We start from the raw sequence: 14,996 nt of genomic DNA, 5'->3' as shown, positions 1-14,996 counted from the left end.
AGCAGTCAACGTTGAGGATTGTACATGCAGTGGTTGACCAAGGAAACAATGCAGGAGATGAAAGACACATCATGCTTTCTTCCTTTCGACACTGGAAGATGGCCATCAGCGCCATCAGCACAGAACTGACAGAAACCAGTGAGACTCAGGTACACCCACCTACTGTCTGGGGGTCTTCCTGGAAGAATTGCGACCAAAAAGCCATAACTCTGACCAGGAAATAAGGCTAAGCAACTCAACTATTGCATGAAAACATAGGAACTGTGTTACAGAAAAATGGCAGCAAATGCTCTGGAGTCAAAATTTCAAATATTTGGCTGTAGCTCTCCAGTTGTTTTCTGAAGGGCTGGAGAGTGGTGTAATAATGAGTGTCAGAGAACAGTGAAGCAAGATGGAGGTGCCTTGCAAGTTTGGGGCTGCATTTCTACAAATGGAGTTGGAGATTTTGGTCAAGATCAATGGTGTCCTCAATGCTGAGAAATAGAGGCAGATACTTATCCATCATGCCGTATCATCAGGGAGGCTTATGATTGGCCTCAAATTTATACTGCAGCAAGACAATAAAACATACAGCCACCAATGTCATCAAGAATTATCTTTAGTGTAAAGAAGAACAAGAAGTCCCAGAAGTGATGGTTTGGTCCCCACAGAGCCCTAATCTCAACATCATTGATTCTGTTTTGGATTACGTGAAGAGACAGAAAGATTTGAGACAGTCTACATCCACAGAAGATCTGTGGTTAGTTCTCCAAGATATTTAGAACAACTATCTGCCAAGTTCCTTCAAAAACTGTGTGCAAATATACCTAAAATTGATACTGTTTTAAAGGCAAAGGGTGGTCACAACGCATATTGCAGATTTATCTTCTGTTCATTTACTTTCCATTTTGTTAATTGATCAAATAAACTATTAATACTTTTATTTCTGAAAACATTCTTAATTTACATCATTTTTGCATAACTGCCTAAAAGGTTGTCACAGTATCGTATGTCTGTTTAGACTTGGATTGTTGCTTTATCTTCTCAAAAGCTCAATAAACGTATCAACTACTTGTAGAATAAAGCACAGTGACGTCTATACCAGTTCTTACCTTGTAGAAAATTTTAACGGGGAATATATTAATCTGTTAATATGAGTGAAACGTTCCTGAAATTGTACAACAAGCAATCATATTTTAATTGAATAAAGCAAGATACAATTTCATTCTTGGAACTAATCAAACTGAAAAACAGCAAGGAGCAATGAGTTATTTTGGATGTAGAAAAAGTGAACTCAACATGGAGATGCATATGGTAGTTTTCCAGCTTCCAAGTCTGTATAATCCAGCTAATAAATACAGATGCAATATTCTATCATAAGCAATAGTGTGAAATTGAAGAAAATATTGTGGTTGATTCAATACAGAAAGCTACAACGATGAGAGAAAATTTGTGGACACTTTAGAACTAGCCAAATATGTAATCCACAATGCAAACAGAGCTTCCTCTAAGTCTAGTTAATAGAATCTTATTAAGCAAACACACCCAAAATAGGGTACTGTGTTGTGTCTTTACTGAATATATTAAGACATTTATTGTCTTTCCTGGGAACAGTATGAAAAGCCCTATGAAAATCCCGTTCTCTTACCGGATTGTAAACTAAGCTAGATGTTCCAATCAATAAGATAATAATTGAGGATGAGTTAGAGAAGCCTCACCTATAATATACTAACACATTAGTTCAATCCACAGTAAAAGAGATAGTATATAAATGGACAAAGCACACCACCATTGTTACTATTCCTAGGAGTGGTCATCCAACAAAAAATATTAAACGAACCAAAATATGAAGGTCACAAAGAACCTCAGGATAATGACAATGGATTTTGCATCATCTCATGTCAAATGTTCATAAGTCTACCATAATGACAGCACTGAATAAAAGTGGTGTGCAAGGGACCCTACCATGGAAAACTACTGCATCCAGGAAATAATACTCAAGTTGGCCATAGACCACTTAGATGATCCATCAGACAATGAGAACATTTTGTAGATAGATGAAAGAGAGAATGTTGGGACATTTATGTTAAAAGTTACTTTGGAAAAAAAACGAAACACTGCATTTCAGTAAAAGAACATCACCCAACATGAAGCTGCTTTACAACATTAGATTCCTAAATAGCTCTCTATCATTCTGGATGGCGCCAGCAAATTCCACAGAAGACTGTCAGGTATCTATCCATGAGCTGAACCTTAAAATGGTCCAAACACTGAATTTAAACTACAACAGAAGGACTGAAGCAAAATAAAATTTACATTTGCAATGACTGAGTTGAGCACTGACCTTAAACCAATTGAAGTGGTTGCAGCTTGACCTGAACTGAGCTTTACATGCAAAACAATCTAAAAATGTCAATGATTTGAAGTAATTCTATAAAGAGTAGGCAAAAATATTTCCAAGCCAGTATGTGAGACTGACCCACAAGTGAGGAAAACTTTCAGTTGAAGCCACTCTTGCTTAAAGAGGTACTACCAGTTTCTAAATCAGGATGTTCACAAGTTCTTTCCAACAATGGCAGTAAAATATTGGCATAATATGTTCAATGAAGACAAGATACAGCACACTATTTTGCGTGATGCCTGTTAAGGAGAAATATACTAATAGAACTTTGATACATCTCGGATCAGAGTTATACAATCTCAAGATTATGGATAGTTCTCTCACAACTATTATGACTTTTTACAATTTCTATAAGATACACTTTCCCATATACTTTTGAATGGAAAATTAATGAGAATACTGAGAAATCATCTTTGTAAATCACAAATATGAAGAGTTCTTAGGCAGATTGGCAATTAATGCATGCAAGTGAATGAAGTGAAGACAATTAGAAGTGCCAATGTTTTACTATAGCTTGCATAATGTGTGGATGACTTGCATGACATTTTTGCTTTCAACCACCATGTAATTCAGACATAAATTCCAGCTGGAATATTCTGGGCTGTTAATTATTAAGATAGCACAATGTCTGCTACATTGCAAACTTTATGGACAAACCAAGTTAATGCATTTCTTAAAGGATAAGTGTCATATGCTATCGAGAGATGCTTAGTGAAATGTCTCCATATCAAGAAATCCTGGCAGAAATCATTGTCACTTGGAGATTCAAGATTTATGGTGAGAAAGCATAAAGGATATCTACAACACTCCTTATTAGCCAAGAAAGACAGGGAAATAAACTGAAATATGTCGACAGTGACATCTCCCTACTAAACACAATGGGATGACATGATTATAAATATCTTTCTGAAGAATTAGAAATGCAAAGTACATGCCCTTTTCTTGAAAGAACAGATGTCTTCGTTGCCAGCAAGCAAAACCTCTAATAACATGTTCGTTGAGATATATGCTTTTCTCTCTGCCATTATAAATTACTGAAAAACTCTGGACAAATTTTCTAAGGATAAGCTTTATCCCTTCCCATGTTATAATCAATAATTCTCAGACCAAGAAAGAATGGGCAACTGGACAGTCAAAATTTGCACAGTAATCCAAAGGAATGGATATTAGCAACATAGAATAGGGTGTCATGTATGGAGATTGAATAAAAAGAAATGTTCTTAAGTTGCTAACAAATGTCAATACTAATGCGCTAAAAAGCTCTGATGAGGTCTTCAGCATGTTTATTCATTTCATAGGAAACTGGTATAAGAAAATATTATGTTTTTTAATATCAGGGCAACCTGGTCTATCCAAATACGGGACAGAGCATACTGCTTCCACTTTTCCCTTTCAACCCCAATCCTCTGCAAGCAGTCGCTTTTGCGACAAACTATTTTTTGTGTTAAATGTTTATTTTACTACAAAGAAATAAAGGGGGACTAGTATAGATCTATTTTAAGCTATTTAGCTCTCGTCAGCTAGCCATACCCTTCTGGGATTTGGATTTAAACCCCAGAAGGTATGGCTATTTGATGAGAGCCAAATAGCTTGAAATAGATCTATACTAATCCCCTTTTATCTTTGTTGGTAAAATATAAATTTAACACAAGAAAATATTGTGCTATTGTTGTTCACGAAATGGGACCCTACAGTTTAATACTCATCAGCACTTTAAGCGATACGCCATGACAGAATTGTTTTTACTGCCAAAGGAATCCCTCCAATTGTAATTCCCTGCCAAATCAGGTTGTTTATAGAGATAGCTGTGTTGGTATGAGTACTGTGCATCACTGGTGAAAAAAATGTAAAAAGATAGTAAACTGAAAAATTGTTCTGGGTGATCAAGAATGAAGAGGATAGTCCCTGATAGCCTTCGATGAGTTTCACGTGAGAAAGGGTTGATGAATTAATTAAGGTCAATCAGCAGATGACTCAATGGGAAATTGCTGCCAATCTTGGCATTTCACAAGTATGTGTGGGTCACAGTGATGTTCTTGAATTCTATCAAGTTTCTGCAAAATGGGTTCCCTTCTCTGCTGATAGCAGAAATCAAATATCAGAAGTTGAAATTTGCCAGCAACTGATGTCATGCTTCAAGAATGAGTGTTAGACATTTCTTCATAGCATTATGACAGGTAAAAAAGCATAGGTACACTATGACCTGGAGACAAAGTATCAGTCCATGGAATATCATTGCAAAGCTTCACTGGCAAAAAATAAATAAAAATAGCAACTAAGAATCAAGACTTCAGCAGGAAAACCCGTGACTGTGTGCTTTTGATGCAGATGGTACTATTCGCTTGGATTTATTTGAACTGGGCACTACTATCATCTCAAAGCACATTAGCACATTAGAGACCCATGAAGCTGGATCTCACTTCCTTTCTTCAACTGCCACATAGTCCAGGCTCAGGGCCTTGTGACTTTTACCTTTTTGTCAAACTTGAAGAAATCTGTTTGATTCAATTGAAGAGTTGAAAACAACTGTTGAGTGATTGAAGGGATAATGTACTGGGGTTTTTTTGTAACAGCTTTAAGAATGTGTCCAAAAGTGGTAGTAATTATGATATAATAGATAGAGGTAGCAAAACAAAATCTCATTTCAAAGATTATTTTTCCTGTTTCATTTATTAAAATATTAATTAAACTTAAGGAAGCACTAGTATTTTCATTCAACTCTTGTATATCTTAACCTCTCACTGAGAAAATCTCTGGATATGGATATAAGGGACAGATATATTGAACTGAATCTAACTGATAACTAGAGGTGAGAACTTTTTAAACCAGGAAATATAATTTTAAGAAAGTTACACCTGGATGGACTGCATACTTGGTTGTGGTACAAGTGATTTTCAGAAAAATGCCTATAGCATCTACAGAAAGTTAGAAAATAACTATATTGATGAGAACACTCATACATACTACATTTTTTATATTTATGTTCTTGAACAGTAATTTAATTTTCCATAAATATAAATAAAATGGACACAGTCTATTATGACATCAAAAATAACAAATACAAAATAAATAACTGGGATTACTTCAAAATAAATTACACACTCTAAAGTCTAATTGGTAAGGTCCAGTTTTGACTGCTTTTTGTAAATACAGCAGGAAAGGGGCATGTCTCACCATAATGGTGAGTTTCTATAGTAAAGGGGCTGTTTCTTGGCTCCCTCTCCTTGACTTCGCAGGTAGAATAGTTTTCAACCTGACTTCTTGACCCGCATGGAATGAATGAGATAGTTCCAGTAGCACAAGGTCATTTATAGGTCATAAGGATGCTCTCACAAAATTGATATTTTGGTGTACCAGTATGAGCTACCATAAGCAAGAGAAGTGCATTCTGGACCACAGCAAGTTTCAATGTGCCTTCAAGGGCAGGTCCCACCTGTAAACCAAATTGCAATTATCACTTACAAGGTAACATGAATAAAAATAACCATTATCAGAGTCTGCAGATCTAGAAGCCGCATTGTGGCCAGCAGCTGAAGCTCAGTAAAAGTCCTGCTGTTTATAGTGTCCGCTTGCTACATCAATAGGAGCTGTGAGTCCAGAAGGACTCTCAAGTTGTTCCTTTTTCACTTTCAGAAGTAATGATATTTCATTTAGAGTGGGAGTTCTGGAACATAAATGCTTCTGAATGCTTCTCAATAAACAGTACCTTGTTTTGCTGGGATTAATATCAATCTGTTCCATCAAGCACTTCTTAGCCATCAGCTCAAGACTTCTATCATATCACCAAGGCAAGATGGAATTGATATACAGAGTGGAACATAATATTGATAATTAACTAAACTAAACCAACAGATAACTTTCTTAAATGCTTTATATATATTTGAAGCAACTTGAGCACTAAGGCATTCCCACATTGATCAGCCCAGTGTCCCCATCGACTCTGACCAAAACAGGAAGGGAGAATATTCACTTAATAAATACCCAGACTATTTACAAGCTGAAATTACATCCACAGACTTCCATTACTGGAAAGTTGAGAGAGCATCAGGAAAGACCATTCTTCTGATGTCAGTCTGAAAGCTGCTACAATCCACAGCCATTCTTATTTTGTATCTATAATCTCCAATGTGTTTGCTCCATACTCAATTTTACAGTGTAACTGACTCCTATACCCAAAGTGACACAGCTGCTTCCCTAAACCATAGGCAATCCAGAGATTGCCATAAAGCATTTAAGTAACAGAAATGACAAATCACCACCAAAACAGGAAAGGGACATTATTTTTTAAAAAACATTCCGGACCACCATGATGGAAAAAAAAAAGGGAAAACAAAAAAGTTACTCTTTTGCTCTGTCAAGCAGACTTGGGGTCAACAGCATGGAATCTATAGTTACTATTATACCAATTATGCTATACAAACAGGCATCCATCAGACATTTTTATTTGCCAGTGAATGAAACGGGGAGGTTGATTTCTTGCCAGAAATTGACTGGAGAAGAGATAGAAGCAGTCTACTGCAATTATCCTAGGCAGAGAGTGAACTTCTCTCTTGTCAAATTCCAGCAAAATATATATTCCCTGTCAACTGATCTTATCTCTAATGATATGCATTAAAAAAAAACCTTTTACAATTGTGCATTTTATTTTAAAAATGAATAGCTGCATTCATTATTCAAACAACCAAACCACAGACTGGTAAGCCATTAAGTTGCAGGGCATAACAGTACAGCTAACCAGGGTCCCTCTCTAAATGATAATAGTAGCTGGAGAATATTCAGCACAAACTACCACATATCTAGTTGTGTTCATCTTGTGTTTAGTTATTTTAGAACTTTCTGGCTCAGTTTTTTTTTTCAAGCATTTGAAGTTCTGAATTTATCTTTTAAGCCTCAGGCATGATTTGCCCTCCATACATGTAAGCATCATTTATTGAAAAGAGAAAGGATACTACTCTGGGATAATTCTGAAGTAGTTTCAGAAGGATCATGTGGTGCAACAAGTGCAAACGTATTTCAGCTGAGAACCACATGTTACTCTGTCTTTGAGAGCTATATTGGGTATGGCTGGTATTATCACAGGAGACAGTCAAAATTTTAGAATCGGGAAAATTAGTAGGAGATTAAGGATAAAACTATGCTTCTGTTATTAGGCCTAGATATTTTTCATAGTCATTTATGCCTTTAATCACATAATGTTTGGACTATATACAGTACAGAGCTACCCTTGAACACAGTTAGTCCTCAACTTACATTCACAAGTGGGATTGGATTTTCCATTACAAAGCAATAGAGTCATAAAACCAGACGTCACATGGCTGCATTGCTTAATATTAGAAATCCTGACAGTCCTGACAATCACAAACCAAGAATTGCAAGATATTAAGCAAGTATACAACACAACACAAGCCATTCTGGCTTGGTCCCTCTTAGCCCCTAAGGGAAGGGACTGCCTCCAACTCTCTTCACCCTACCTCCATCTCTGCCCCTCTTGGTCAGTCTGATCCTTGCTTTGAGGGGAAACAGGCAGTCCCTGAAATAGGCCATGGGCTATCCCACTCACCTTTATCACTCTGTATTCTCCAGATTCCATGGCAGAGGAGAGCAAGAGGGTTTCCAGTTTAAACACTCAACTAGCTAACTAACTAGCTAACTAATTGACTCTCTCCCACTCTCTCTCTCTCTCTCTCTCTCTCTCTCTCTGTGTGTGTGTGTGTGTGTGTGTGTGTGTGTGTGTGTGTGTGTGTGTGTGTAAAATATCTCTAAACCACCCCTCTCCATCACAGAGGGTCTCTGGACAGTGTACAATTGATAAATGAAAATGTATAAAAATTATCATTAACATTAAAAATTAAATTAAGGTTTTAAAAAATTAAATTATAGAACGATGATAATTAAACATCAAAAGGAGGGGAAAGAATCGTATGATGGCCATTTAACATTGGAATATTACAGGCAGGGGGATTCTCAAGGGACTAGCCAACCCCAGTTTCATGGTCCTCTGTGCCCCCCCATGCAAGGACACAGAGCCAGGTTTTTGACCTCTTTGAGGAAGGCCATGAGTAGGATATTCCACAAAGGGCAGCCACAGAGAAGGCTCTCCTCCTAGACCCAATATACCACATTCCATCACTAAGCTTAGAAATATTAGTCACCCCAAAAGTGCCTTCTATGTAACTTTTATAGAGTAGTGGGTAATCTTTTATTTCATTTCATGAGAATGAAAGGAAGAAATTACCCACTAAATGACTAAAACAATAGACTGCCTTCTTCTAAGATTAATAATGCTATTTTTGTCAGGTGCAAATCCAGAAAAAACACCCCCAAATCCAATTCAATCCTCCTTGTACTGACCCTAGATATTTCTTTAACATCTCACACGTTCCATATAGGACATTAGTTTGGTGGAAATTGCAGACAATACCTGTTAAAGCAACAACTGGTTCATATATAAGGTTCCTATATGTAAGCTAAACTTGCTTCTGTTCAGACCAGGAAGTGGATTCTGTCTCATATGTTAGTAAAATGTTAGTTATACACCAGCTAACAATCAAGTTTAATACTTCTAATTGTTGACAGCTCCTATTGCAATTGCAACCAAGGGTTTGTTGTCTTCTCCTAGATGATTAATCTTCAGAAGCCTCTATGAGGTTTGCAAAATTCAGATCAATAGCTACAGCTAGTAGAAGCTATGAGTTCCTCATGTTATTGTTGGTGTTAATTGCTTTGGGATTTTCACACTATTTTAAAACTTCATTTTTATTGCTATTATACTTTATTATTATTATTATTCTTTTTCTTGTGTTTGGTCTTAGACTATAAATAAATTTTGATTGGTCAAAAAACAAAAAAGCTCCTGAAAATTAAACATTTTCACAATGTTTTGTGAAAAATTTCTGGTTACTTCAAAAGGTCTTCATTTCAAACTCACAAACTATTGAGATTATAGTACAATTGCCATTTCATTTTTACACATTAGAGAATAAAGTTCTTACATTGCATAAGTGGTGAGAAAATAAATTCCACAAATTTCATTTTATTAAAGGCCAGGGTTTATGTTTTGTATACTAAGTATACTGCATACTTTCAATTATTGCTGCTTGGATACATAACATTAGTCTCAGGATTTGTGAATATCCTAATCTGTTACAGGATGAGAATAAAGGTTTCGTATATGGAATCACTTTATTAGAAATATCATTTTCCATGAGTTCAAATATGTTACAATTTAATCCAAGTAGGAAACATCCTACAAAATGAACTACATTATTTACTACCTTAGTAACTTGAGCATCTTAAGCAGGATGTACAAATCATTTAGGCTGAGACCAATGCTTGGTCTTCAAGTGGCATGCTTTATTTCAAAAGGCGGTAGCATCAAGTAAATAAATTTACATTGATCAGTTATAAAATGATTACATACTTTACACCCTCTCTCATGCTAAAATTACAATTTGATGCTAACTTTGGGGAAGTTACATCATTGCAAACTAACTGCAAAACTCTATACAGAAAATGTGGTTTCTGAATTTAAGGATCAAATAATTTTTGATTCAATACAAAATATATTTAACTTAGATTTAGCTAGTATCTCTCAAGACTGATATATTTTAAAATTATCTGGTATTTTATAATGTACATTTTATATTTAAGAGTTAAATACCACGAATAATTGTTCTTTTCACTTGAACACTGATCTGTGAGCATATTTTTCCTACAATAGTGTTTGAATAGAAAAAGGAAGATCTGTTAAGTAGTTACAACTTAATAAACCATCTAACTGGACATTTTGTCAGCTGAAAATATACTTTTTTCTGAAGATATATGTAAAATGTAGCTCTTCTATAATCCCCTTCATCCAACAAATATAATTTATAAAATAGGAAAATGCAATTTGCAACACAGCCTGCACATTATCTGTGCCAGAAATATGCTCAGCCCTTAAGGACAGGAGGTGACACTCTGCCATCTACCCAAAGCCTCAGCCTCAGCCTCTGACATAAGGGATTTGGACCTGGTGTTTCCCTCAAGTAAAGGCTGCCTTTGCAATTGCAAAGGCAGGAGAGGCAGTGACTTGCGTCCGTCCTGGCTGAGGACTGAGTCGAAAGCTGGGAGAAGACACCCAGAGTGGGCGGAGCTAGGCTAATCAGCCTTTTAGACAGACTCAGTCCAAGCAGCTAGGACGAGAGCAACCCAATCACCTGACCTGTCGCAGCCTTACAAGGGAGAATAGGAAAATGCAATTTGCAACATTGGCTAAGTGCAATGTCAATTGTACATATATTGAAAAAGCAAGAGTTTGGAAATGATGGTTACAAACTTCCTTAATTTTAAAATTGAAACTTTCAGTTTCAACCAGCTTTTAATCTATTAAAATCCTTTTGTAAAAAAATGTTCAATTAAACTAACCAACAGATTTTTTTTGAAGGCATGCACTTTCTAAAATATTTGGAAAGCAGATGTTTGTCCTCATTATTATGAACTAATGTACCTTTTAAAATAGTGTATGGTTCGTCTAAAACTGGTAGCCTTTTTGCAGAGTTAAATAGATCAATTAACTGAAAATACATACAATGAACCAACTAAGCAACTGATGCTTTATTAACATATAAGCAGGAAGCAGACACATTAATACAGCTTCCTTCCCAAATGAAAAATAGCTGTGCTCTTAACAGCTGCATCAGTAAGATAATCCGATGTGAGGCTTTCATTATGTGTATTTCCTCTTTTAATAAATATATTTCTGACATGGATCAAAGGGAAATATGTAATTTTCTTAACAAGGTAAGGGCCCTGCAGATTGACCTTGCATTCTAATGACTATGCTGATATTATAATAGTCTTTTCTTGGCAATAAATTAAGTCATTTGCTATTGCCTTCTTCCAGGATGTTTCTTTCATTCTTTCTTCCCTAATTTCCCAGTTTGTGGCCTTGGGATTTTCTGGCAGTTTCCCATCTAAATTTTAACAGAACTGGTTTATTGAGCTGTTTTAAATTAGCTAAATTCAGCAAAGTGCCTCTAGTCACTGTATATCTAGTAAAAAATTAATGATACTATACTTATATGAAACTAGACACTGGAAACAGGAAATAAATCTATTTCTCAAATATTATCATAACCATGTTCTAAAAGAATATTCTCAAAGTGACTGAATGTTTAGTATAACCAGTTTTCAAATCCAAAAAACTGGAGCAAAGTACACTATGGAGAATCTGAAATCCTAAATAAATTTTACTTTAGCATTGCAAAGAAACACAAGTACATTTTTTCCTAAAGGAAGATGTTTCTGATCATGTAATTCAAAGGAAATTAAATAACATTGCATTATTATTTATTAATTGTATGTTCACCATCCCTAATACAGTAAGGACACCCTCCCCAATGAAATCTAAGAATCAAGAGTCAACAAAGAAAAGAACATTGACAAGGAAAAAGCAAATTTCTTACCTTTTTATCTCTGGTCCTTACTTCCCCATAAAAATCTAGGGCTTCTTGTGCCTTCTGAAACCTTCCTCGATGTAACAAATAAGCACAAATCATTACACCAGTTCGTCCCTTTCCAGCTTTACAGTGGATTGCTGCAACATGATTGCCATCTTCACTAAGCCATCGATCAAGATCTTCACAAAAAGGTTTGATGAGCTCTAGCTGTGGTGGGTTGTGGTCTTCAAAAGGGTACTGTGCAACTATAAAGCAAAAAATTGTATTATTCAATTGAACACTAATTTTCAAATATATTTGTAGTATTCCTTGCTAAAAAAACTGTTATTTAATTCCTTAAATAAAAAAATGGGTATTTTTAAGTCTAACTCTATTAAAGATTACCATGTACGGCTTATTTTAATAATACTGACTTCACAACTCAAAATCTTCCTGGCTCCCCATTTCCTCCAGGAAACTCCAATGAAAAAAAATCTAGATACTGAAAACTACCTGCAATTTAGTCTAAATAATCTATCTGACCATTTAGGGTTGTTTTTTAAAAAAATAGTTAAGAGATATACCCATGGCTTTGGTTTTACATATGCGCAGAAACAATAATTGCAACTAGATGTAAAATATGATTGGGTTTCATATGAAACATCTTTAAACTCATTAACACCCTCTGTCAACTTTTGCATTTAGCACCAGCAACACAAATAGAAGAGTCTGTTTTTACTCTTGGTTTCAATCAACTATATGTGAAATTAATCAGTGAATTTAAGAAAGCAAATTTTCTACTATCTATCAGCCAGGGTATGTGTGGAGAAGTATGAATTACATAGCATTAAAGAATCATTTATGAATCACATTAAATCAAGTTCGTGGGTGGTAAAATAAATGTAATGAAACTGAGATAAGACAATTATCTTATTTCCTTAGTACAAAATTTAGTTGCAAGGTGTGAAATCAATGAGGTATACTCAGACAAATCAAAAGCTACCAAGCTTGTCAGCAACAAAAAGTATTTCACCACCAAATGTAAGAAAATATTCTTCTGAGTAGCTTCAGCCTGCATATCAATGAGTATCAAAAGTTCCTTAAATCACTAAAAGTACCAGAAGAAAACTGCTAAACTTTCTACAAAGCTATATCCATTCTTGCAGATTGGCAATTCATATGGGATTCTTCTCACCCTGGCAATTTATCTCCACTGCAATGTTAACAGTCCCTTAATTCCTTCTTGATAATGGCTGGGAAGGGATTATATAGTTACATTTCTGAGGCAATCTAGGAAAAAAACTCCTTTGGATGAGGTCACTATTGAGAAGTTGTGGTACAATGGACACTTTTAAACAGAGGCTGTAAGCCTTCATGATATCCAGATCATGAAAAAATAGAGACCTTATTCAGGCATGATTAAACACGTGAAAGGCTCAATCTTGGTAGAGAAAGGGCTGCACACACAGGTCTCTCATACTTGCTCTAACCTCCACCCCTTCGGCTGGAACTTTTTGAGAAAGGCAGCTGCTCTTAAATTCTGTTGAATTTAAGCTAAGCACAACGTGCAAAATAATATTCTTTATAGTTGATATATGAACTGCTTTCTTTCTTTCAATTGTGATTTCCAGTTTAAAAATACACATTTTACATGTTTTTACAAGAAGCCTATTTGCTGCTCCTCCTCAGCAATAGCCCTTTACTGTTAAATATATGTCCATTCCCAACAAGACACAGAATTAAGGGTCCTTATCTTTTAGGGTCTTTAAAATTTTGAGAAATGTTATGACCACTTTCATAAAATAGTTATTTCAATGTGTGTGGACAAAGCAGAACAATTATTTACAAAAAAAGCTACTCCCCTCATCATTACACCCTGCTTGCTATAACATCAGTTTTTCATGTATTTTACTACATCGGTGGGTACAATTCTTAGGAGAGAGAGGCCCCTAAAAAGTTTATTTTCAATATGCCACAGGGACTAAACATCTGAGAGGTTATGCTTTGAATTGCAAGAGTCACAAAGCCTTCTGCAGGCTATAAATGTGTGTCCCCTTTTTAAAAATTAAAATAATCCGAAAATAATAAAATCCTATAGGCTATGGAATCCAGAAAGTAGCATATTGATGTTTTTTTAAGATGGAAATTTTACTATATCAAATAGGGATATAGTAAAATTATAAACATGATATAAACATGATCACACAACTACAAAAGCTGATGCATTAACAAAATTAATTCCTTGCTTATTGTATATTAGGGTACACAATTTATAATCCGTGCATTAACTCCTGTGACCTTAAGAGTATTTCCAGACTACATATTGAAGTTATTTACTTATTTTATCTGCTTTATACTATGATGAAATCTGACCCAGAGAGTCAGGATTTTTTTTTTTTTTTGGGGGGTAGGGATTTCTCCTCCAAAAACAAACTTCTTAGAGATCTAAGATACCTGCCTTCTCTCCAGTGAGATGAATTTTACTATTGTTTCGAAGAAATCGCTTCAATTCCTCTCTTACCAAAAAGCTGATAGGGTACACTCTGGAGATATCATCACTTCCTTAGCTGAACTTCTTGTTGCCCTCAGAGATCAAATTAAAATAAAATGCAAATTCTGACTATAAAGAAAATATTAGTCCTAATTTACTAAAACTTGCAAAGAGCCACAAATATATATCCCGTATAACATTCATTCATCTCTCTCAAAATACGGACAAATATAGATCTACTCATAGACAGTTGAGCTGCTGGATAACTATCAGGCTGTGTAAGTGTGTAATAACCTTTTAAGAGTAAGCAATTTCTGAGGAGTTGGGGAATACACCTCAGCATCCCAAACTTCTGAAGGGCTATTGAAAGAGCAGGGCTAACTCTCAGTCTTTTTAAATTGTTGCTTTGGGAGTATTTAAGAGTTGGGGATAGGGATACAAGGGAGCAAAAATGAAATTCTTGAGATTGAACTCTTGCATGAAGTTCTAGGAGATATCTGGCGTGGTTGGAGGTCACTAGGTCATGAAATGTTTGTGAAGAGGACACCCCTCCAGAATTAACCCCTCCCCCCAACAAAATAATAAAGGGAAGGAAACTAAAAGAAAAACTTAGATTACTAATATTAAAACACAACACTTCAGATCTGAAATGGACTTATTAGTGCTTACTCTCTTGTTTCTTAACTTATGAAAAATACAAAACAAA

General features: G+C 35.4%; 1 protein-coding gene across 1 annotated transcript in view; it reads right to left on the bottom strand.

Annotated features, from left to right (window-relative positions):
• The window catches only part of PTEN (phosphatase and tensin homolog), a 59,366-nt gene that overhangs the window by 22,129 nt on the left and 22,241 nt on the right, over positions 1 to 14,996 (bottom strand). The window contains exon 5 of the mRNA XM_026719926.2: positions 11,827 to 12,065. Coding sequence (XP_026575711.1) covers positions 11,827 to 12,065 — 239 coding nt within the window. The remainder of the gene's footprint in view (positions 1 to 11,826; positions 12,066 to 14,996) is intronic.

Source organism: Pseudonaja textilis, chromosome 4 (genome assembly GCF_049901715.1).
Source record: "Pseudonaja textilis isolate UNSWEBS1 chromosome 4, rPseTex1.2, whole genome shotgun sequence".
NCBI classification, from domain to species: domain Eukaryota; kingdom Metazoa; phylum Chordata; class Lepidosauria; order Squamata; family Elapidae; genus Pseudonaja; species Pseudonaja textilis.
The sequence above is the reverse complement of the archived record's forward strand: the minus strand, read 5'-3'. Positions and strand labels throughout refer to the sequence as shown.